Source organism: Pelodiscus sinensis, chromosome 3 (assembly GCF_052426305.1).
Source record: "Pelodiscus sinensis isolate ZL-2025 chromosome 3, ASM5242630v1, whole genome shotgun sequence".
NCBI classification, from domain to species: Eukaryota; Metazoa; Chordata; order Testudines; family Trionychidae; genus Pelodiscus; species Pelodiscus sinensis.
In genome coordinates, this window is record NC_143054.1 from 20,012,806 (window position 1) to 20,038,722 (window position 25,917).

Sequence of the window (25,917 nt, forward strand, 5' to 3'; positions counted from 1 at the left end):
CTGCGCATGCACAGAGCGCAGAACTGTACGCTGGCGAGCGGGGCTCACCACCGCTCGGCAAGCCCTGATCATTTGTACTATTTATTAAACATGTTTATTACAGCAGTATCTGGGAACAACCAAGATCGGGGTCCTCACTATGTTAGGCATTACGCAAATATAGCATTAGATGGTCTCTGCCCTGAACAGACAAGACAGGCAGTGAGTGGAGGAAAGAGATATACAGGCAGTCCCCGAGTTACGCGGATCCGACTTATGTCGGATCCGCACTTACGAACGGGACTTTCTCGCCCCGGAGCTCGCAGGCAGCAGGACCGCTCAGAGCACAGTGGTCCCGCCACCTCGACCTCCGGGGTGAGAAAAGCTGCTCCCGGTGCCCCTGGTCTGCTGGGGATCGTCTCCAGCAGACCAGGGGCACCGGGAGCAAAGCCAAAGCAAAGCCTCAGAGGTGCGGCACCCCGCCGCTGCTGCGGCTTTGCTCCCCGTGTCCCTGCTCTGCTGGGGAAGGAGGGGCCCATCTAGTGCGCCCCTCCCCCCAACAGACCAGGCTTTTGTTGTGGACCCTGGGGCAGAGCAGTTGGGGCGCTGCCGGTTGGTCTCACAGCGCCGCTCTGGGCACTACTGGACCAACCCGGCAGCACCCCAGCTGCTCTGCCCCAGGCGTCCTGATTCAGCCGCCCGAGGCAACTCTGCCTGGGGCTTCCTGGAATCAGCCACTGATCAGTTTCAGCAGCAGCTGACTTGGGGACGCTTGGGGTTCTTAAGTTGAATCTGTATGTAAATCAGAACTGGCGGTCAGTTTCAGCAGCAGCTGACTTGGGGACACCTGGGGTAGAGCAGCTGGGGTGCTGCCGGGTTGGCCCCAGCAACTCTGTCTCGGGCTTCCTGTAGTCAGCCGCTGGTCAGTTTCAGCAGCGGCTGAATCTGGACGCCAGTTCCGACTTACATACAGATTCAACTTAAGAACAAACCTACAGTCCCTATCTTGTACGTAACCCGGGGACTGCCTGTAACAAATGAACAGACTAGTCAATGTGATGGCAGCTTTATCTGTTTCTCTGCATAAAATCTGTCTCCATTTCAAAATCCACATCACAGCTTTAACTTCATATAGCTTAATTTGTAATAAGTCTTTTCCTTTTAATAGGAGATACTTTTTTGTTGCCTGCTATGCCTGGAAAAATCATATTTTCCGTTACTACCTAGAATCTGCACTATAGTTGAATCAGTACATTATTATGACAAGAATTTCAAACAATAGTGCTCCTTTTCCAAGAGAAGTCAGACCCTTGGAGAAGAATTCATTAGGTGGATTTCTGCGCCCTATAATCTTTTAAAAAATGTTTTCATTTTTTGTGTGTGAGAAGAGCTTCGTGCTGTTGCTAGGTTTCATTTTTCTCAGCTCGGAGTTAAATGTGGCGAGAGTTATATGTGGTAACAATTTGTTTACTTGCCAAGAAATGTAAGTCCTTGGTTCCACCTTGGCCTGAGGCATTTTACTTTGTTTTTCAGAAGACAACCATGTCTTTCACGATCAAGCAACAAAGCGTCAGGCATTCTGACTAGCACAACAGCACTGAAAGTGGCTTGTGAGACATAGATTGCATGCTATGTACTGTGTTGTCTGGAAAAGGTCTCTATCTAACCCATGTCTTTCAAAATCTAGGACTACCATTTCTCAGACCTATTTGAAACTGATACATTTTTAAAAAAATATTGTTTCTGTGAAACAGCATTCAGAGGCCATGCATGTATTGTTTGGTGATTTAGGACTGTGCAATGAACATTTTAGTTGCTTTGACTAAAATTAGATTAAAGTGAGGCTCCAGATGAGAGTCAGAATTTCAGAAAGTCAGCAAGGTGGGTAATAGCTTTCAAGGGGCCAACTTTTGTTGGTGAGACAAGCTTTCAAGCAACAAAGGAGATTCAAAATGGGAGCTCCGTGTAGCTTGACGGCTTGTCTGCTTCACCCACAGAAGTTGATCCAGGAAAATATATTACCTCACTCATCTTGTTTCTCTCATGTCCTGGGACCAACAAAGCTACAACAACATTGCAAGCACCTAGCTGAGACTTTATATATGTACTGTGAGGTCCTGAAATCTATCCCTGATTTCTCTGTGTGCTTTACATATGGCCAGAGCTTTGTCACGCTAGGTTGCTGATTCACTCTTTTTTTGTGCAGCGGAGGAGGAGGGGGAAGCATTCTTACACAGTGAACCAGAGAATAACGCATCTGTCCTGGGAATATGTAATAGGTGGGCGATCTCTGGTTCAGTGTCACACTGGAATTTTTTAACTGGCTCTAATACAAATCTGATTAAGAGCTGACATGACAAATTCTGGAGAGGATGTTAAGGTGAAAACCCAGACTTCAGTGAGATTACATCGAGGATAAGTTTGGCCCCATGTGTAGAGCTTTACTGAATGATGATGGAGGGCAGTTGTATAGCTAAGTGATTACTGATTAGAAGTATCTGAAGGAATTGTTTTGGGTATCCAGAGGACCTTAAGGCATGATGAGGTGAAATTAACAAAAAGAAAAAAAAGTAGGCCAAGGATCAGGAAACATTTCCTCACGCTCTTAGCCCTTTAGCCTAGGGAATAATCTTCCAGGTGGCAGGGAAGAGGTTCAGTACTGTGAAAGATTTTATACTTGACAAAGCACCCAAGGGTGCACTGCATGACAAAGTCCTACCCTGATGCTCTTAAACTTATGCTTAACTCTAACATCTGGGACTATTCCCAAACTTAAAGTTCAGCATGTGCTAAATTGTTTGGCTGGATCATGCCCTAAGAAGTATGATCTCTTGAGTTTTGTGATTGTTCTGTCCTGAATTGATCTGAAGAGATTTTATTAAAAACAACAACAGACTCACCACACATGTGTCTGTAACACTGTTTAGTGTCACAGACCCTTCTCCTTCTGGTATTTAGGGGTATTTACTTCAGATTTTAATATCTGTGGTTTTGAAACATAACTTAGCAGAGACTTGCAAGTTAATAGCCAGCTGCCTGAGTTGAATACTTGTTCGTGTGGAGCCTGAACTAGGGATATTAAATTTAGAGAAATTAATTGAATAGTTGATGGGATTTCCATTGACTATTCAATAAGTCTATAAGGGCGCTGTCACCTTTGAACTGTAGCAAGAGCCCTGCTATAGTTCAAAAGCGGAAGCCCTGCAGGGAACGTAGGGCCAGCAGGGGACTCCCACTGTCTCTGCATTCCCTGTGGTGCCTCAGCCTTTGAAATGTACAAGAACCCCAATGGGGCTCTTGTACATTTCAAAAGCAGAAGCCCTGCAGGAAGCACAGGGTCATCAGGGGACTCCTGCTGGCCCCTTGCTCCCTGCAGCACCTATGCCTTTGAAATGTACAAGAGCCCTAGCGGGACTCTTGTACATTTCAAAAGCAAAATTGCAGAAGAAGTGACCCAAGTGGAGACAGCTTCAGTCCCCGCTTGCGCCATTTCCTGCTGTGCCTCTACCTCCCCTGCCCCTCATGGAGATAATGCTGGGGGAAACTGCCTTTAAGCCGGCTCCGCTCAGCACCGGATCCTGCTCCGTCCCCACCCCCTCTTGCTGCCTCTTTCCGATGGCTTATGCTTATTGGATAGTTGACTAGTTGCTTACATCCGGAGTCTAAACTCTATTAAGTATTGATGAGAGCATGGCAATGGTGATTGCTGATGCCTATTAGCTTTTCAGTAACATTCCATCTGCGTGTCTGGGAATCCCAGTTTATGGCATCAATGGCTAGTCTAGGAGTAAGAGAGTCCAAGGTAGATCTTTGGTCCTCTGATTTAATGCAGATGAAAAAGGTGCCGAAAAGATGCCAATTCAGACTAGAGGTTATTTCTTCTTTTAAATTTTCTTTTCAAAAGCTTCTCATGTTTGTTATGTGAAACTATTTATAATAATAATACAAAAAAAAAGGTTTTGCAAGCCTTAATAATTTCCCATCTGAGCTGCTGGATGGCTAAAAATGTCTGAGTATATTTTCTCTGTTAATAATTCAAACAAAACTTTGTATCTTGAGCATAAGCAAAGCAAGGCCAGAGAAAAGAAGGTTGTGGGGGAGGCAGCTGGCTGGAGCCCTGGTTTCAGCTAGTGAAACTGAGGGTAAAACTGCATGAGACATTAGGAGAAAATTTTCAAAAAAAGTAAGTGACTTTGATTCTGATGTTCTGTTGTCTTTCAGTGTATCTCTTGCAGCCAGAGGAAATAGCAGAGGAAGCACTTCTTAGTCTTTGCACATTATCCCTGCTCCATAGGATGGTGAAAAACCCCAAAATCTCTTCCAAATATACCTAGTATCAAGTCCTTGCTAACTTCAGGATAGACATCAGCTTTATCTATGTATGTGAGCAACACTCAGCAGAGCTAGTTAAATATCTTATATAACTTTTACCCCCATTATTACAGAAAAACATCCCTGTTTTTGTGAATTTGGATGAGAGCTCAAACCCTTCTTGTTTGCACATGCAGTATATTAAAGTGTTGATTTGATTTAACACTGGAAAATATAATTAAATGCCCAAGAGAAAATAATTGGTGTAACCCTTCTGCCCAATAGAGCCAGAGTAACCAGGACCTGATACAATACAATCCATCAATACAACACAGAACCGGCTCAAGCCCGCACCCAGTAATGTGGGAAATTTACACCATAAGCATCTTTGAGAGCCAATACTTCACCATTTCACAAGCACAGAGTCTGAGTGTAGAGAAGAAACTTTTAATAAAAGGGAGGGAAGGAAATCAGCGTTAATTTGGGAAAATACTGCAGACAAGGTGTAAAAACATAAACCATGAGTAAAAGACCCTCCCCAAGTAGGTTGGATAGTGGCCTTTTCCCCTAAGTCCAGCAGCCCAAAAGTTCCTTTCACATCCAGGCTGTGCACCCATGGGTGTCCGGTGTAATAGGTGGGGGAAGGCATTGCCTTCCCAAACAGCCAGCCTGGCCCCACCCACATGCTGCTCCCAGAATGCCTACTAGCGTGTACTGAGATGGAGTGTTGCTCCCCAGAGTGCCTGCCCTCCTTGTGCTCCAGGCCCGGAGGCTTGAGCTGTGCTCCATCCTCCCTCTCCTGGGCTGGGAAGGCTGGGGCACTGGCACTTGCCTGCTCCACTCCCCATGGTGGGTGGGGGAGGAGTGATGTGCTCAGTGCACTGCCCCACCTCCTCCCCTCTTTGTGGTGGTGGGGGGGGGCCTCAGCAGAAGAGGCGGGGCTTAGGGCTTCCCTCCCCTAGCTGTACCTTTACCGATGGCCCATGTGTGCACCCCATTCACAGGTGCTGCCCTTGTTCAGGGCAGACCCAGATTTCAGAGGTGTACCTGCAGCGTTTACCTTCCACTCTGGATGAAGGAGGAAGGTAGAGAGGCACCTTATTCACTCCACTATGCTCTCTCAGCTCCGGAAAAGAAGTGGGGTCTAGTGGATTACAGTGGGGGAAGATATATTTGGGCTCTATATAAGAACATCAGAATGGCCATACTGGGTCCATCTAGCCCTGTATCCTGTCTTCCAACAGAGGCTAATTCCAGGTGCTTCAGAAGGAATAAACAGAAGAGACAATCATCATGATCCATCCCCTGTCACCCATTCCCAGCTCCTGGCAAATAGAAGCTAGAGACACCATTCCTGCCCATTCTGGCTATTGCCATTGATGGACCTATTCCTCTTGAACTTATTTTTTTTCTTATTGGAACCCTGTTATAGTTTGGGCCTTTCTGCCATCTCCTGGCAAAGAGTTCTACATGTTGAGTGTGAAGAAATAATTTGTTTTGTTTGTTTTAAATCTGCTGCCTATAAATTTAATTGGCTCAGCTTCTGTTTTATGTTATGTTTGTGAAGGAATAAATACCATTTCCTTGTTCTATTTTTCCACACTATTCATGATTTTCTAGACCTCTAACATATCCCTCTACCATTTAGTCATTTCTTTTCCAAGCAGAAAAGTCTCAGTCTTGTTAATCCCTCCTCATATGGAAGCTGTTCTTTATCCCTAATCATATCTGTTGTCCTTTCTGTACCTTTTCCAAATCCAGAATATCTTTTTTTTTAGATGGGGTGATCAGATCTGCATGTAGTATTCAAGATGTGGGCATACAATGACTTTATAGAGAGGCAATAGAATATTTTCTGTCTTACCTGTTCCTTTCCTAATGATTCCCAATATTCTGTTAGGTTTTTTTATTTTTTAGACTGCCACTGCACATGGAGTATAGTTCCCTGAAAATATCTGCTCAATGATTCCAAGATCTCTTTCTTGAGTGGTAACAGCTAATTTAGACCTAATCATTTTTGTATGTATAGTTGGGATTATATTTTTCCATGTGCATTACTTTGCATTTATCATCAGTGAATTCCATCTGCCCTTGTGTTGCCCAATCACCCAGCTTTGTGATATCCCTCTGTAACTCTTTGCATTCAGCTTTGGACTTAACTGTTTTGAGTAATTTTGTAGTATCTGCAAATTTTGCCAAATCACTGTTTACCCCTTTTCAAAAACATTTATAAGTTTAATGGCACTATTCCAAATCCAAATCCAAACAGCACAACACTCATTCTCCCCTTCCCCTCCCCCCCCCCCCCCCCCCCGCTTATCTTTTATGTGGAGTACCCAGCAAATTTTTCATGATGCTCTAACAATCCTTCAGTTACTCAAATGACCAGTCTTTTGTTGTTCTTAATCACTCGCCTCTCCCTTTTTATAACAAACTCCCTGCCGCAAAGGCAAAGCTGCAAGCAGCTCAAACTCTGTTGCATATAAGAACTGCCTATGAGCCAGGGCATGCAGCTTTAAGCAGACCTCAAGTATGAAACCTAGGGATTCAAACTTTAAGGCGGGGCACTGCCCCATCTTTCCCATAATGGCAGCCTGGTATTGGTCTAACCCAGAATGGCCATTCTGATGTTATATAGAACCCAGATGTATCTGCCCCCTGCTGTAACCCACTAAGCAACACTCCCCTCCCATAGCTGTGCTAGAGACCGAGCATCCTGACAGTCTCTCTCTCTGAGTTAGTAACAAAATAAGAATATACATTACAATTTTAAACCTAACCAGTGTCCCTTAAGTGACTTGCCACAATATTTTAGTATTAGAGCTGAGTGGATCTAATATTTTATTTAATTTTAGAACATAAGAAAGGCCCCACTGTGTCAGACCAAAGATCCATCTAGCCCAATAGCCTGTCTTCTAACGGCTGCCAATGCCAGATGCCCCAGAGGGAGTGACCAGAACAGGCAATCATCAAGTGATCCCTCCCCTGTCACCCATTCCCAGCTACAGGCATCATTCCTACCCATCCTGGCTAATAGCCATTGATGAACCTAACCTCTATCTTTCTTTTACATAGGAACTAGATACAGTGTTCCTGCCAGCTAATTGCTAAGTTATCTGCTAAAAACCTAGACTTTTCAAGTGCTTTAGTAGCCCCTGGAAAGAGATGATGTGTGTGTTGGAGAGTGGCGGGGGTCAATCCCACCCTCCCATTTTCTGCTTGGCTTGTACTGAGCATGCTCCATAACACTGCTGAAGCTGCTGTCCTCAGTCTGCCCCCTCATGCCCTCACTCTGCCCCCCACTATGGCAGCAAGCATGGGTCGCCCCACCACCAAAATCTGAAATGGTGTCCCATCCTGGTGGGTTGAATGCAAGCAGCTTTTGAACAAGATAAAGCAATGCAGCAGTAGATTTTCATCCAAGAAGGGGAGAAAACATTACAAAACGTTCTCTGCAATCCCAGTCATTCATTGTAACTTAGTTCAGTACTGGCCTTGCTAAGTTTATGGAAGGAATGGTTTGATGTGTCTGTCTACAATGGCCTGTAGCCAATCTGTAACGGCTGGAGGCAAATATCCCTAGTGACTGGTGATGGGCTTCTTTGTGGGAAGGCTGAGTTACTACAGAGAATTCTTTCCGAGGTGTTCGGCTGATGGGTCTTGCTGAAATACACATGGTCTAACAGAACCCATGTTTGGGGATCTGAATGAATTTTCTCTTGGGTCAGATTTCCAGAGCTCTTGTGGGTGCAGTGCGGGGGAAGATTGCCTTCCTCTGCACCATGGGGCATGGGTCACTTACGGGCTTTAACTAGTCTAAAGGGTGGATTCCACATAGCTTGTTGAATCATGATTTGAAGGGTTCAGTAACTCAGTCAGTGATGGTGGGTCTATGATAGAAGTGTACATTTCAAAGGGAGAGAGGCAGCAGGAACCCACGCTAGCGGGGATCAAACTAGTCCCCGCTGGCACAGATTCCCCTTTGCGCCTCTTTCTTTGAAATGTACAAGAGCCACAAGCAGCTCTTGTACATTCCAGAGGGAGAGGAGCAGCAGTGGGACTGGAGCGAGTGGGATTGTTTCAGTCCTTGCTCATGCTGTTTCCCCATTGCCCCCTGCCTCCTCTACCCCCTGTGGAGACAGTGTTGGGAAGGGGAACTGGCTTTTAAGTCAGTTCCCCCCAGCACCGGCTCGTGCTCCCCTCTTGTTGCCTCTCTCTGATAGAGGCAGCAAGGCGAGGGAGGAAGTGACTAGTCGAGTTCCTACTTGACTACCCAATAAGCATTTGCTTATCAGGTAGTCGACTAGTCGCTTACATCCCTAAATTGTCCCCAAATGTATTTAGCTCTCACTGGGCTATTCTGTGTTGTATGTGCACAGATGTTTCATGGCATTGACTGAAGTTCTGCTTGGGCAAGTTTGGTCACTAATACTCATGAAAAATTCCAGGTTCTTTACTCTGGGTGCTCTGCACCACTGGAAATCAGGTGCCTTCATGTGGATTTAGCTGCCTATTTTAGGAACAGTGGATTTGCCAGCCTTGGTCAGACCATGGTCCATCTAGCCATTCTCCTGTCTGTGACAGTGGCCAGCACCAGCTGCTGCAGAGGAAGGTACAACCCATGCTAAAGTGGATACCTGTCCACGGGGATAATTCTTCCTGACCCCAGTCTGTCAGAGGTCACATTATGCTCTGAAGCCTGGGTATTTCTGTCTTTCCAAACTTCTGGTTGATCTTTTTAATCCTTACTTGTGTCACTCTGGAACTGGATTTTCTCTATATAAAGGTCCATTCCTTTTTTGACTATTGCTAAGATCTGAGTTCCACTGCAGTGAGTTCCACAAGACCATTGTGTTAGGTAGGGAAAAAATGGGATTTCTTTTTACTGGTTTTAAATCGGCTGCCATTCCAAGTCCTTGAATACTGCCTTGTCCTTGAATTATGGCAGAGTGAAAAGAAGTTCCCGAGTCTCTTCTCTAGATCATCTGTTTCTAAGTTGTTATGTCCCTTCTTTTTTATCTACTTCTATCTAGAATAAAAAGTATCTTTCAGCACTGATTGTTGGCCCTGACTGTGCAAGCACACTTGCATGTCAGCGTAAGCAAAGTGCAGAAGTATCTGCAGGGTCATGGTAATGAAAATGTGTGTGTGTGTGGTGGGGGATTTGTCTTTTAATAATTTTGAAAGTATTTTTCCCTTTTTTTTTTGGTTTAAGCAGGAAATTTGTCACAACCCAGTTCTCTCTGAGTGAAATCATAAAATATATTTTCTTCTCCAACAGGATAACCATACATCTTTTTTGGCTGGTTTAGTCACTTTTTTTCAGTGCTGTCCAGCTGTCCTGAATGTTTTGCCCGTTTGCTCTTGCCAACTTGCTCAAAAAGTAGGGGGGTGGAGGAACATGCTGTGGGGGGTAAGCAACAATGCCAGCCCTGCACAGGTGGGGAGACAGGGCTCTGGCAAGGGTTAGAGTTAGGCCAGTCCCATGCTATAGAGAGTGTTCAAGCTAACTCCAAATAGTGTCCTGTTTTCCCTTCGAGAACAATGGTCATCCTAACAGGGAAGCATCTCGACAGGAGAGGGAGCAAAGAGGGGAGAAAGGAAAAGAGTTAGAAAAAGAGTAAATAAGGATGGATTATAACATTTCGCACGCAAAAAAAGACTGTCAGGTAAGAGAAGCAAAGGCCTGTGTTGCCTCCTGTCCCTGCACCATCACTCTTCAGATGCATGTTTGTTTGCTTAGGATATGTCCCCACCATAAGCGTGGCCCAGGGGAGGCAGTGGTGTGGTCCCAGTTTTAATAACAACTTGAGACACTTGGGCCCAGATCCTCAAAGGTATTTAGGAGCCTGACTCCCATTGAAATCAGTGGGAATTGGGTGCCTAAATACCTTTGAGGATCTGGGCCTTTGGAGCCTAATTCTGATTGGATGTAAGTTCCTAAATGCCAGAGTCACTTTGAAAAATGAGACTCGGTATCCTAAAGGATTCAAAATGCAGGACAATGTAGCACTTTAAAGACTAACAAGATGGTTTATTAGATGATGAGCTTTCGTGGGCCAGACCCACTTCCTCAGATCAAAAAAATTTTTTTGATCTGAGGAAGTGGGTCTGGCCCACGAAAGCTCATCATCTAATAAACCATCTTGTTAGTCTTTAAAGTGCTACATTGTCCTGCATTTTGCTTCAACTACCCCAGACTAACACGGCTACATTTCTATCACTATTCTAAAGGATTCAGGCCCTTTTACCAGTGTTACCCATAGTCACCTCTGAAAGACAATTTCTTCTCCCCTGCTTCCTCCTTTGCCCCCAGGGTAAGGGTTTGTAGCTTGCTTCTACCACCGGTGCATCGTGGGCTCAATGGTGCTGGAGTAACTGTGTAAGTGCTGATACATGCTGCGGGTTACATGCTGTGGGCTCTGCAGTGTAAAGCTTAAGCTTTATACTGAAGAACCCGCAGCAAAGCCTCCCCCGGAGCAGGGCTGCCAGCCCCTGCTGGCCCAGCTCCAGGAGGAGAGCAGGCAGCCAAGCATCATCCCAGGAGTGGAGTGGGCAGCCCTGATCCCAGGGAGACGTCTTTGCTGAGTGTAACCAACACTGTTAACCGATAAGCATCAGCTTTTTGTTTGAACGGTTGGTGAGTCATTAACACTCAGACATCCCTAATGGAGACATGATTTTGCACATTCCCCAGCCATGCCCTGCCCACCTGCTGTGGGGAAGGATTAAGCAGCTGAGTATCTACTTATTCCTGCCTGTCCAGATGTCGGGTCTAGTGAAGCAGTGTATGTGGTTCTTGCTCCTTCTCACTGCCTTATGCAGGGGTGCCATTTGGTGAGGGGGGATTCTAGCCTCCCCCTCCTTCAATTTTATAAATTCACCCTAGTCTGAGACAGAGCTCTTAATTGTAGCATAGCCTGAGTGTGATATGTGATGAATTCAGAAGCTGGGAACAGGGCAGCCTTTGAGGCAGAAATTTGCTTATAAACAGAGGCAGGGTGATTATTTAAGTTAACTAAGGATCCTTAAATGATCCAGAAAGTATTGTCAGGTACTCCAGGGAAGGAATAACTGGTGAGAATGGAAAGAAGTAAATAGTGGTGTTCCCCCCAGGGTCTATACTAGGACCAGGGCTTTTCAATACATTCATAAATCATTTGGGGGAAAAGGGTAAACAGTGAGTTGGCAAAATTTGCAGATGATACAAAATGTATTCAAGATAGTTAATCCAAGGCAGACTGCAAAGATTTACAAAGGGATTTCACAAAACTGAGTAACTGGGCAACACAGTGGCAGATGAAATTCAGTGTTAATAAATGCAAAGTACAGAACATGGCAAAATATAATCCCAAATATACATACAAAATGTTGGGATCTAAATTTGCTGAACCCATCAGTAAAGAGACCTTGGAACCTTTGTGGGTTGTTGTCTGAAGATATGTGTTCCATGTGTACTGGCAATCAGAAAAAAAAACCAGACTATTAGGAGTCATTAGGAAAGAGATATCTAATAAGAAAATATATTGCTTCTATATAAATCCATGCTATACCCACATATTGAATACTGTGTGAAGATTTGATCACCCCATCTCAAAAAAAAATATTGGACTTGGAAAAGTTATAGAGAAGGGCAACAGAAATTATTAGGAGTACTGAATTTACCCATATGAGGAGAGATTAAAAAGACTGGGATCTTTCAGTCTGAAAAAGAGATGATTAAGAGGGAGAACTCTTTGCCAGACAACAATATGAAGGTGAGATATGATGGGGTTAAAAAAAAAACCTAGATATGTTCATGGAGAATAGGGGTCTCAGTGCTATTAGCCAGTGTGGGCAGAGATCCAACACCATGTTCTGTGTGTCCCTTGCCACTGTTTGCCACAGGTTGGGAATGGGTGATGGGACGAATCACTCACTGATGGCCTGTTGTGTTTATTCCCACCTAAGCACCTGGCATTGGCCACTGTCAGAAGACAGGATATTGGGCTAGATGGACCATTGGTCTGACCCAGTATAGCTATTCTGGTTTTCTTGCACAGAACCCAGATGTTTCTGTCCCCTGCTATAATCCACTGGACCTTACACCCCTCCCAGAGCTCAGGGTCTATTTATCCCTCTGCAGAATTAGTGACAAAATAAACATTCTAAACCTAACAGTGCCCTTGAAGTGACTTGTCACAAGATGTCAGAACACGTTATTATTAGAGCTGAGCCGGTCTAATATTTATTTGTCTTTTTTATATAGGGATGAGGTGAGATACAGGCCCACCACCAGCTAATTTCCAAATTATCCAGTGGAAAACTTAGAGTTTTCAAGTGCCTAAGTATCCCCTGGAATCATGGTTAAAATTGCTCCCTCGTCAACTAAAATCTGAAGTGGTGCCCCTAAAAACCAGCCAAAGCTGATGACTCTGACACCACTGATCTACTGAAGCAAACTATTTACAAAAACATATCCAAGGTTTTTCCCTGCTAGCTGTCAAACTTTGCTTACATTTGGGACAAACCATGGGACAAGTTGTTCTCTGGCCTTTACATCTTTGTGGGTTGTATATGTCTAGTTCATTTGTTGTATTGCTCTGTGTAAACACAGGGCTTTTTTTCCCCCTCAGAGCCTAAGTATATTCATGTAGATAATATATGATTTATTTGTGGCCAGATTCAGAATTTAATTCAGTCAAAAATGAAAGAGAATTTTAATTATGCAAAGGGATACATCCAAGAATGAGAGACATCCTGAGATGAGCAGGCAGATTATTGCAGAAAACACTTGCATTTGTGGACATTGAGAAATGGTGGAAGAGGAGACACATCCTGTGTAAATTGTACAGGAAATTTGCTGAGAATTTTTTAAAAAGCCAGCTATTTTTATAATCTAAGATGGAGATAGAAAACCCCAGGTCATGATGAATGTTAGTTGTTGGTTGGTTTTCTACGGTATTGTGTGTAATATGCTAAGTGGTTTTCAGATAGGCAAGATGATATAGTTTCTGACCTGCAGCTTACAATCTAAGGCTAGATATTTAAGCAAATAGTTGATTTCTCTAAAAATGCTGTTTTGGGCAACCTGAAATTAGAAATGAACATTTTCAGCCATTCACAAAACAGCCAGATATGGCGGTGATGCTGCATTCCCTTTTCTCCCCACCCTATAACCTTTGCCTCATTGTTTACGATACTCGCAGGGTATGCTGGAGATCCATGTTGAGACCTGTAATGGACTTTTTTGGCTAATTGTATAAATTTCATATTTGATTGACCCAAAACAGTTTTTGCTCAGTTTTTTGGAAATACCATTGTACCCAAAAATCATTTATTTTCCCAGTTCTAGCTGCAATTTCTAGGGGGCCATCAAAGGCAATCAGGGGGGTTGCAAGGCATTGAAAATAATATTATAATCTAAAGCAAGGAAAATATAATTGCTAGAATTATTTCATGGTTAGCAACATCTTCAAAGTTTGTGAGGTCAAATGTAGTTGTTTTATATAGGCTTATCACGTATACAATTTATAATAAATGTAAGAGCATTTTCAAAATGTTTGACTTCAAATAAAAAGCCACGTTCAACAGCCTTAAAAGGCTGAGAAACACTTCTTAAATAGAAAGGTCAAGGTGCTACTTAGCCATTGCATGGTCCAAATTAGCTTAAATTCAGCTGGATTCACTCTACACCTGTGGTTTTCAACCTGTGGGCTACAGACGCTTGGGAGCTACATTCTATGTCTAATATTTCCAAAGGGTCTTCATCTCCATTTGAAATTATTCTTATGGGTCTGCAAAGCAAAACAGGTTAAAAGCCACTGCTTTAGACAGTGCAATCAGAAGTTCTATGTTGTATCTTTTGGGGAAGGTAAACTAAAGCTATTTTCTGCTTGTAGTAATAATGACGAGGCAGTTCTTTGAGAACCTGGCATTTCAAAATTCAAATGTTTATAGATCTGTAGCTATGATGGATGATGTGCTGAGAAGATTTGTCTCAGATTTGTTGACTTTTTTTGTTATTGCCTGTATGGAATAACCTTTTTTTAACAATAATTTTTTATTATGCCTATATTGCCTGTATGGTCATGGTGTTGAAGTGTAAGCAAAATAAAACTGCTTCTATGGTTACAGAACACATTTTGTGCTTAATAGCCTGCAAATGGCTCCTTTATTGCTCTGTTATGCTTAGTAGAGAGAATTTTTAAATCTCTGCTAGATAGCACCAATACATAAATAGAAAAGGGGTGAAATCCTGGTCCTATTGAAGTCAGGGGTAGTTTGATCAATGACATAAGTGGAGCTAGGATTTCACCCAAAAGCCACCAGCTAGCACCACAGGGACAGATATGTTGATGGAGCAAATAAGAGCAAGAAAGAAACATTGCAAGGAGCCGAAGTACCTACTAAGGGTACGTCTACACTGCATCCCTAGTTCGAACTAGGGATGCAAATGGAGACAACCGAAGTAGTTAATGAAGCAGGGATTTAAATATCCCGCGCTCCATTAACATGATCTCGCCGGCGCGCTAGTTCGAATCACAGCTGATTCGAACCAGGAAGTGCGCGCCGGGACGCGTTAGTTCGGACTAAAGCCCTTAGTCCGAACTAATGTTACTCCTCAAAAAATGAGGAGTAACATTAGTTCGGACTAAGGGCTTTAGTCCGAACTAACGCATCCCGGCGCGCACTTCCTGGTTCGAATCAGCTGTGATTCGAACTAGCGCGCCGGCGAGATCATGTTAATGGAGCGCGGGATATTTAAATCCCCGCTTCATTAACTACTTCGGTTTTCTCCATTTGCATCCCTAGTTCGAACTAGGGATGCAGTGTAGACGTACCCTAACTGATCTGAGATTAAGGCCTAAATCCAAGGCTCTAGTCACCACCCAAATAGCACAAAGTGTGAAGAGGGATATAATTAAAAGGAACTTTGCCCAGTCTAGGCAGTAAAGTGGCTTCAGACCTTCTCCACCAAACCCATCCTAGGCCAACCCCATGGTGCCAAATCATTAGCAGGAGGACAAGAGAATCCTTACAGATGAAAAGACTCTGGGTTTGCCCCCTTTGCTTATCCTCATCTCCACTTGCTCTTTGCACATGTGCACATTGTTTGAGGGGAACCATTGCTTCTGCAGAGAGGGGTGCACCCTATCAGTCTAGCCCAACCCAATTCCAGTGCATGGCAGAACTCTGCCCCCTTCCATCCTGTTGCCCAGGATGATCTTCCCAGAAGCAACTTTCAGAATCATCAAGGATGGGATTTTTTAAAGTGTTCAGCACTGATCCTGTTCCCACTGGAATAGGTGGGATTTTTTACCATTGATTTAATCAGCAGCAGAATTAGACCAATGCAGAGATCTTTATCCCACCTTAAAATTTGCATTAATACCTACAGCATTCAGTCCTGCCGAACCCTGCCATTTAAAATATGTGACCTTAATTTATGTTCATTTTTCCTTGTATGTTTTGGTGCTATTTGAATATTATTTGGTTAGAAAGTTGGGAAAAGTTACCAAGTTAAACAGAGTAGTGCGCTCAGATCAAAGGAGCATTCTGCTTCACAAGAGCATGTGCGAACAAGCCATTTTGTGATTTACTTTATGCAGATCTTCATTAGTTGTTAGAGTTGTTCATTTTGTTCTTCTAAGAAGCAGAGCTGGGCAGGAAAGAGTTTGCCTGTCCTGTGAAAAATGTTGAGATTTCAAACATATTTTCCCATTCCAAGTTGAGGCAAAAATATCAATCTCAAAATGTTATGAACAAGAAAAAAAATTCAGTTTGGATCAACAGAAACATAATGGAACTTTTTGTTTAAAAATGTTAAAATGAGACCCTGTGACAATGTCAAACTTTGCAGAAGTTAGTTAAAATCAACCCTTTGCTATACAGTTCCAGTTTTAGTGAATTGGTAAAATATTTTTCATCAAAAAATTCCTGGTCAGCTCCAATGAGGAGTCACACGTTCATCTGTGTTTTTCTTTTCTTTCTTTAGAGTTGAAGAAGATTTAGAGAGGCTTTGGAAACCAAGCTCCAAGCCAAAACCCATGGTGCCACCTAAACCAGCATTGCCTAAGAAACCATTAATCACCACGAAGAACAGTGTTTGTCCAGCTGCTCCAGCAAAGCCGAAAGTAGACAAGATTCAAACCATGGATGAGGTAGACATTCTCCAATACATTCAGGACAATGAAGCTATCAGTGATCAAGACATGAGTCTCTTTTGAGGAGTCTATTTTTGGTTTTCCAAGGCTGCCTTATCCAAGCGCTCTTTGACCTCCTATGTGTGGGAGTCAGGAGTTAGCTCAAATTCTTAATTGTCACTGCATTTTCCAATTTGTTGTGATTAAAAGCGCAACAAGTCTGATTATTTCACATGCTCTAAATGGTAATGAGTAAGTTTTTCTACACGGTGCAATTATTGTCTAATGTTGCCTTATATTTTCAGAGTTTTTTATAGAATATACAGTATACAACACTATTGATTCTGTGTACTCCGGTCATGTCAATTTATTGTAACATTCATATAACACAGTTTTTGGATTACTAGACTGAGGGAAAACAGCATAGGCTACAAGCATGAATACTAGTCTAGTGGGGCCCTTCCATCTATTAGCTTTTTTCTCTTGTTCATCCTTGTAGCAACTTGCCTTCCCTTGCTGCTATTTCAGTGGGTTGCAGTCAGTTAATACTTCTATGGATACATTAAAATTCACCTCCTTTTAGCTCAGAGAGACTAAAATCTCACATTGCCTGAGAGTTCTTCCCCTATTCAGACACTCTTTGAGATTCAGAGAAAGTTGTCCCTCACCCCAGCATACATACAGCTGTTTTACTTTGATGTCCAGGCATTGGCTATATAGATGCACAAGTTCCAGATCAGGGGAGATCTAGTGCAATAGTGAAATAAGACTACACACTGCAAATCTATGCACAGGAACATAGTGCAGAGTTAGCAAATGACTGGAGCTGTATTTCAGGACATCTGTAGATACACAGACACTGAAGTAAAAAACAATAAATGGTCTGGTAGCACTTTAGAGACTAACAAAACATGCAAATAGTATCATGAGCTTTCGTGGGCACAGCCCACTTCTTCAGATGACTGAAGTGTTTAGGAAGTTTGGGTCTTTTTCCTGATCTGAACTTCGGCCCATCTTTACAAAGACATGTAAGTGGAATGATGCTTTTTAAAAAAATTACTAAATATTTTGGTGAAATTTTAGCGCCCATGAAAAGTAAGAAGTTAACCTAGCACCTTACCGGCAGCCTGCACTGCCCTTCCTATTCCAGGCTCTTTCTGAATGTGCTGAATTATAATTTGGGCAAGTGTCTATAACCTCGATTGAAACCACTGAACACATCTCACCTGAGAACTAAATCAGATTGGAGGCAAGGTCTCATGAAGTGAAATGCTATAGATTTAAGCCATGTTACCACCCCTCAAATCTGCCTTTTTAATGCAAAATGGAATAAAAAGCTTATCAAGCACTTTAAAAATATTTTTTATATTACCATGTTTTCTATTAATAATTTTTACTTTATTCCAACAGATAATGTATTAAGTACCATTTTAGTTTAAATGAGCAATATTAGATTTGATCCATGTAACATAAGATTCACTATAATAAAATGACGTGCTAACCTGTAAGTACTGTTCTTTATTGTGCCGTAAAATAAGGGCTGATGAGAGTGGAAAGTCGGGTTCTAATTACTTAAGCTGTGATGAATTGTCTATTTTTATTGCCATATGAGGGCAGCAAAGTATGTGTATAAAGAAGAAAATATTGAAGCCTCATTCAGATAAAGCTTATTAAAGTCTATCTGTGGTTCTTATATGGCTGTCTAATAATATATGAGCAGCTCACAAGTTTTAATGTATTTGACTTAACAATATCCTGTGAGGTATAGGAGTCCTCTTATCCCTGTTTTGCACCTGGAGACCTGTGGCATTGAGAAGGGGCAAGTGACTTGACAAAGGGCATATAAGAAGGGCAGGTAGGGAATGGAACCTGGTCCCAGGTGAACACTATTAATGATCCAAACTATCCTTTGACACAAGCAGGAAAAATCCAGACTATATCAACATCAGTGTTGCAGGGTTCAAACCTCCTTTTCTCTCATTTTTCTTTGTCACTTCCCTTGGAAACTCATAGTTCCTGGTGCTGTATATTAATTAGACATTCCTTTCAAATTGTATTGATAGTGTGACATTCACCCCTGTGCAGAGGTGCAGCAGAAGGCCAAGGTGCATGGTAAGTCCCATTTTGAGAGCTACAATTCATTGAAATGGGACATCCACCTTATGTTTATCTTTAGCATGGTTGTTATGGATTTCACCAGTGATGAAAAGGTGGTAAAGACTAGCGATGTAAGCAAGTAGTCAACTAGTTGACTAATCGATAAGCCTAGGGTTATTGGTTAATCTAGTCGACTACTCATCTACTTGCATTCCCCCTCCCCCACTTGCTGCCTCTGAGTCAAAGGCAGCAAGGGGGGAAGCAGGAGCCAGCGCTGTGGGGAACTGGCTTAAAAGCCAGTTCCCCCCAGCACCATCTCCACAGTGCCACCTTCTCCTCCCTAGGGCTGCTGCCTCTATCATAGGCAGCAGTGCAGGGAAGGAGGGGGGGCACTAGAGGAGGCTGCTGCGAAGCAGCCCCTGGCCATGGTAGCCCAGGCTGGCTATTAGGCCCTCCCTGCAGACAGGGGTTGCTGCTGCTAAGCAGCCCCTGTCTGTGGTGGCCCAGGCTGGCCATGGACAGGGGCTGCTCCAGCCGGGCAGGCAGCCCGGCTCAGTCTCGACTTGTGGCCGGTCCAAGATCTACGCCCGCTGTGCCTCTGCAGTTTAAATGTTCTAAACCAGGCTGCCTTCCCTTATCGACTAATTGAGTAGTTGATAAAAATTCTATCTACTACTCAATTAGTCAGTTAACCACATCTTAACACCCCTAGCAAAGACAATGGTTTAGGGATCTTGGAAAAATAGGTTCCCTTTTTATAATTCCAGGGAGATCTCCAGAAAACCAGTTTATCATAGTTTGGAATTTTACCTCCGGTCATATCCAGTGTAGACTGGATTTCTTTGTCCTTCTGAGCCCTGTTGCTACATTCTCCTCTCCCTGGAATCCTCCTAATCGTCCAGAATATCCCCAATGATGGGTTTTGAAAAAGCTGCCTATACTAAATATCCTTCGTTTCACCACCTCAATTAAATACTCCACAGAGGGCTTTTGAGAGAATTGACTTCTCCTTCAGAAACTAGGCAAGTAGGTGGATATTGTTTTATTGTAATAACTTAGAAAATCCCTCACTCTGTGGGTATAATAGCACTTTGTCAGTTTTATGAATGTAGGCATAATAGTAATAATAATAATATCTGTTTAAAAAAAGATAAATTATCAAATCAGCACAGAGAAGGCAGAGTCGTACCTGCCCCTGTGTTCTTAGGGTCAGTTGTTATGTTAGAATGCCCATCTCTTCTGTAGTTGACAGTAAAAGAGACTGCCCATAACTCTCAGCAACATGCATTTGCTTTGCAATGCAGCTGTCCAACTTTGCAGTAATATTCATTGGCATTTAAAAAGTCAACTACTAATCCTCTAAGAAATTCTATGCAGTGAATCATTATTATGCAAGAAAAAATGTCAGGCGGCTGTAACCCAAATGTAGAAAGAGGGAACATTGTGTTCTTCTAAATGAAATCTAGGAATCCTGCTTTGACACACACAGAAGCCAGTCACTTCAGATTTTTTCCACACAGCATTCCTACTATCTACTATTTTATTAGCCTGCTCTTGAACAAGCTTGGGTCAATTTTAGACTCAAACAACCTGTTTTAACCACACATTCAGGGTTTACAGTCATTCACTTCCAATGCACCGGTGATGATTGTATCATTAGAACTTCTGAGAAGGGCAGTAGAGTTTATTCAGACCTTACCACAGACTTTTCTGTCATGATTTGTTAAACTTTAATAACAGTAATCTCTGTTGCTTTGTAGTCTGAGCATCTCTGCTTTGCTTTGTCTGAGCTCTAGAACAGCTGCTTATAAGGTGGGATATTACAAATTAATACAAGGAAGATATTTTAACTTCATGACCATGTTATCCTTCAGGCTAGGTAGGGGATTGGGCATACACTTCCTTTCCTCTCTAGGACTTCTGTTCAAATCCAGCCTTGGTGAGTAGCAAGCAAAGCTGATTGCCATCTAGTAGTTACTGCTTGGCACCTAGTAGTCTAGTTGTGATGTCATAGTGGGTATTTTCTCCCTTTGCACAATTAAAAGTCGTACTGATGCATTAAAGGGGGAATCTGCTTCGCTCTTTTGTTCCTTTAACTGACACTGTGTGGGTTTAATAGCACATTTTATTCTAGGTTAATGGTGCACTTTGCTTGCTTCAAGGAAACAGTATATAAAACTACGTGGTTTATAGTAATGCAAAGCTCAGCAATAGAACACAACAGCTAAGAATGAATTAGTGACAAGAAACCAAAATAACTGAGCAGTGCCCTGAATTCTGTGTATCTTCTCTGGCAGACAAGTTTCACCAGGGTTAAAATAACAGGCTTTCACTTGTTGATCATTCCTTGCCTGTATCTATATGTTAATTACACACACACATACCTACTATCAAACTGTGCACCCAATTGTACCTGCATGACCTGATAGTGATCAAGAGAGTACATGGTTCCTAATGCAAAGCTTTATTTCTAGGAAGCAATATGTAGACTATAGGTTGCCAGGCCTCCAGTTTTTGACTGGAATGCCCAGTTGAAAAGTGACCCTGGCAGTTCTGGTCAGCACAGCTGACTGGGCCGATAAAAGTCCAGCGTGCATCTCAGAAGGGGCCCTGAACTAAGACACACTCCCTACCTGCCCTGGCTCCTCATGGCCCCCAGGTGCAGAGGGCACTGTCTGTGTACTGCCCTCTTGTTTGCAGGCATTGTCCCTGCAGATCCCATTGATTGCGGTTCCCACACCCCCTCCAGCACCCCAATCTCCTGCCCCGCCCGTAGTCTACTCTCACACCCAACCTCCCTCCTAGAGCCTGTACTCCACATCCCAACCCCCTGTTCCAGCTCTGAACTCCCTCTGAGTACCCTAAACTACTCGTCCCTGGCCTCCACCCCAGAACCTACAGCTCCAGCCAGAGCCCTTGACTCCTGCACCACAATCCCATGCCCCAGCCCAGTGAAAGTGAGTAAAGGGGGGGGAGCGAGTGACAGGCCGTGGGGGGACGGGTGGGGCCTTGGAGAAGGCAGGGTGGGGCAAGGGTGTTCAGTTTGGTGGGATGAGAACAGTGGTCTGCGCCCTTTTTAACCACAAGATCACTTTTTTAACAAGTAAAAAGTAAGCTCTCCCTCAAACCCAAATATCTTTGCCCAACTTCCTTCCCACCTCTTCTTTGAGGCCCTTCCCCTGCTCCACCCTTTCGCCGAGGCCTCACCCTGCTCGCTCCATTTCCCTTCCTCCCTGAATCTCATTCACTTTCACCAGGCTGGGGTAGGGAGTTGGGGTGCAGGCTCTGGTCTTGGGTCAAGGCATTTGGAGTGTGGGAGGGGACTCCCTGAAGGAAGGGAGAGAGGAGGGATGAGTTCTGAAGTGCCCTAGGGGATAGGGCATTTGCCTGGGCTTGAGTAACTCCTCCCCGAGAGCAGCCAGACAGCCAACACCAGCTCCAGGGATGCACCTGGCTCCCACATTAGGAAGGCAAGATAAGGGACCCTCTGATGGAAAGGGAAGTGGGATGGGTTCTGGAGTGGGCTAGGGCATTCTGCTGGGGAGTACAGGGTCATGGGTTCATGTCCCACCAACCCTGGGAGCAGCGGGACAGCCAGCAGCAGAGTCAAGGCAGGCCCACTCCCACCCCTGATGCCCAAAAACACCTGGCATGAACAGCAGTGGCTCCATGCACTACCCCTCCTCCACGTCAGGCTCCAACCCCACAGCCTCCACTGGCCACAGTTCTTGACCACTGATCAATGGGAGCTGCAGGAGCAGTGTTTGCAGGCAAGGACAGCACATGGAGATCCCCTGTTCTGACTCTCCCAGGGGCTGCAGGGACATGCCAGCCACCTCCAGGACCACAACTACCATCAGGACAATTACTCCAGACATGACAGGTTAGGCATGTCAGAACTCACTTCTCAAAGAATTAAATTCAAGCATTAGAGAAATGCAAGTTATGAAATGCCCACACTATCAACAACTGAAAACAACCCACTTTGTCATTCTCACAAACACACGCTGTGCTGACCCAACACATACATGGGGAATTAGTGCTTGTAGAGACACACAGTGTGTGAGAGTGACAGATTTGCATTGCCAAGCTCCCTCCATGCCCCCTTCTCTCTGTGTGGAGACAGAGTACAGGAGTGGAAAGGAAGGACACCTTGACATCAGCACCTCCCCTCATCTCCCTCCCACACGCTGCACGGCAAGCAGGAGGCTCCCAAGGGGCAGCTCCAAGGCAGACAGCAAGAGCAGCATGACAGTGGTGGAAGAGCAACTGAAGTGCCAGCACTTGATAGCTTCCCAGCCAAACCAGTCAGGAGACCCTAAGATCTACTGGTAGATTCCCATCTACTGGGTGGTGACAATCCTAATAGAACATTCTACTCAACAGACAACAATGACAATGAATGATAGTAAAGGAAATCACCAGCCAAATTCATCCCAGCCAGCAGGGATTCATTTAGCAACAGATATTTAGGGCCCAACCTTGTATTCACATTGTGCACCTCAAATTCATGCTGAAGCCAACGGTAATTTGCGTTTGCCAAGGATGTAGGATGAGTGTGACAAGGCTGGCCAACGGGACATCTTCCTAATTATGGTCTCATTTTGCTGCTGGCATAATGACGCTGTCCCTCATAGCCGTTATGTAATTATCATCCTAGTGCTGTGTAATAAATCCATTTCTTATTCAGGCACAATTGCCATTGTGGTCCATAACCAGTGGCAATTTTGGCTACATAAAATCTGCAGGACTTGGCCAAGGGTAGGGTTTTCAAAAGCACTGTTGACTCTTCTCGCTCTAAAATTAAGAGTTTAAAGTCCCTTTGACTTCAGTGGAGTTCAGCCAGTGTGGAACGTTTTAGAACATGCCACCATATGGCTTCCTGTAACTATATTACTACAGGTTGGACCTTGCTGCTCTGGCATCTTCAGGACCTGACTGGTCCCAAATGAGTGGATTTGCTGGACAAGGGGAAGTCCCTCCCTTCCTGGCCCGTGCTGCACTGGGTTACGGTGCCAGTCTGCCCCACACCACAGGGGCTTTCTGGATGCCAGTGGGGCTGGAGCATCATGGCTACAGCGCTACAGCCAGGGCAGATCTCCACAGCTACCTGGCTCTGCGGCTGCGGCTGCACAGCCAGGGCTGGGATGGAGGGGGCCAGAGCTCCGAGGCTGGGGGGGCCGAGCTCCCAGCAGTCACTGGGGCTGGAGCTCTCCGGCCACTAGAGCCAGAGCGAGGCCGGGGCCGGAGTTCCATGGCCGGGGACAGAGTTCTCGCCGTCGCTGGGGCTGGAACTCCACAGCCACTGCTGTGGCCAGAATGCCCCACTGTGCTGCCCATCCCCCCTGACACTGGGCTCCTGGATGAGTGCTGTTGCCCCCTATGCACTCTTGCCCCCACCATCAGACCTCCCTGTTCCTGGGATCTGTGGTCCAGGAACATCCATGGTCCAGGCCAGACCACAGATGTTGCCAGATCAGAGACTGCCGGGTAGAGAGATACAACCTGTAGAAGCTACCATTGAAGTTACTTGGCTGGGAGGGTTGAATAACAAATTATAGATTTCCCAGGTATCACTTCACTGTTGAAGGAAATGTCATCATTCTAGAACTAGTTAGGAATAAATTCCAGTAGAATAAGCCCTAAGTAGAACTTCTGGGTCAAAGAATGTTATTTTTCCACAGGATGCTCAATGATTCTGAAGGATATGGTGATCTTCAGGTGTTCAGTAATATAAAACAAATCAATCTGAGAGTGGTATATCATGCCTCCTGTTAAGAAGCACAAGGCTATCTGATGTGTCTGTTCACAGAAGTGATGATGGACAGGAAATTATTTAGATGGTAGCATGCTCAGCCTAATGAGTAGTGAAATCAGATCTAGACAATACCAGAAACATATAGGCTACGTCTACACTGGCATGATTTTCTGGAAATGTTTTTAACGGAAAAATTTTCTGTTAAAAGCATTTTCGGAAAAGCATGTCTAGATTGGCAGGATGCTTTTCCGCAAAAGCACTTTTTGCGGAAAAGCATCTCTGGCCAATCTAGACGCGCTTTTCTGCAAAAAAGCCCCGATCGCCATTTTCGCGATCGGGGCTTTTTTGTGGAAAACAAATCTCTGCTGTCTACACTGGATCTTTTGTGCAAAAGTTTTTCGGAAAAAGACTTTTGCCCGAACGGGAGCAGCATAGTATTTCCGCAAAAGCACTGACAAACTTACATGAGATCGTCAGTGCTTTTGCGGAAATTCAAGCGGCCAGTGTAGACAGCTGGCAAGTTTTTCCGCAAAAGCAGATGTGGTAACTGCAGCATTGACTTAGCATTGACTTTCAGGTGTTGACCAGGCAACAGCTCATGCCTGTCAGGGCTCTAGCCAGTAATTACAATGAATGAAATCTGAACCATTTGTATTTCACACAGATCCTTTATCCATGTCTATTCTCTCTGCTTTTCCTCTTTCAGTTTGACCTGGCAATGACCTGTCAGGATGTATAGAACAATACCAAATGAAGTGTGGATTTGTATTTAACACTGTGACTTTTGCACAGTTCTATTTCTGGCTAATTACCTTGCTTTCTGAAAGAAGGACATGTTTCATGACTAACCCACCTTGAGAGATGAGAGACAATAAAAATGTGAGAGCAGTACAAAAAGTCAATGTTTTCATTTTCTGGGAAGACCTGTATTTTAATTACTACTACTTTGGAAATCTGTAGATATGGCTAGTGTTAGAAAAAAAACTGCTCCTCCAGTAAAAAAGTTTGGCCAGGCCGCTCTTGCTATAGTGGGCTGCAGTACTCCTTGGGAGAAACTGGCCGTACCCTTCCTGCATACCATTGCCTTTAGAAAAAGGGAAGGTGTCAAAAGGGGAAAATAGCCTCAGACTCTCCCACCCGTCACCTTGGCGTGAGAACTGCGGGGCTTACCTGGTCGCATGAAACCTGCACAGTTTCGGCCCAACCCCTGGGACACAGACCCCCCCCACTTGGTAACCATTGGGCCATATATGGTAATATGCAAGTGCGGGAAAGCGATGTGCAGTTTTGGGGATAAATACCCATCACACAGTTCGCTCTAGGAAGTCTTCGCAACACACGTACCACCGTGCGTGTGCCTTTCCGTATACTTCAAAGCTCTGCCGGCCTGATCAACCGACCAACCACCTCCCCCGACTCTCGGGCGTAACCAAGGCCTTCGCAACCGAACCGATATCTTTGAAATGTTCTATGTGCTGGTATGTATGATTTGATTTTCTTTGTTATATAAGCTTAGTGTTGTACAGTAGTTGTTTTGGGTAGTACATAGAGTTTGTAGTTATCACTCTTATTTAATTAGTGTAGCTGGATATTTTTAGAATAGAGACTATTCCCCTTGCCGTTCCCATCCTTATATCTCTGACACAT

The 25,917-nt window shown here is 44.2% G+C and overlaps 1 protein-coding gene across 1 annotated transcript in view; it reads left to right on the forward strand.

Moving 5' to 3' along the window:
- Positions 1-17,862, forward strand: part of HS1BP3 (HCLS1 binding protein 3) — an 86,066-nt gene extending 68,204 nt beyond the window's left edge. Inside the window, exon 7 of the mRNA XM_075923430.2 lies at positions 16,268-17,862. Coding sequence (XP_075779545.2) covers positions 16,268-16,499 — 232 coding nt within the window. The 3' untranslated portion in view covers positions 16,500-17,862. The remainder of the gene's footprint in view (positions 1-16,267) is intronic.
- Positions 17,863-25,917: the final 8,055 nt, after the last annotated feature.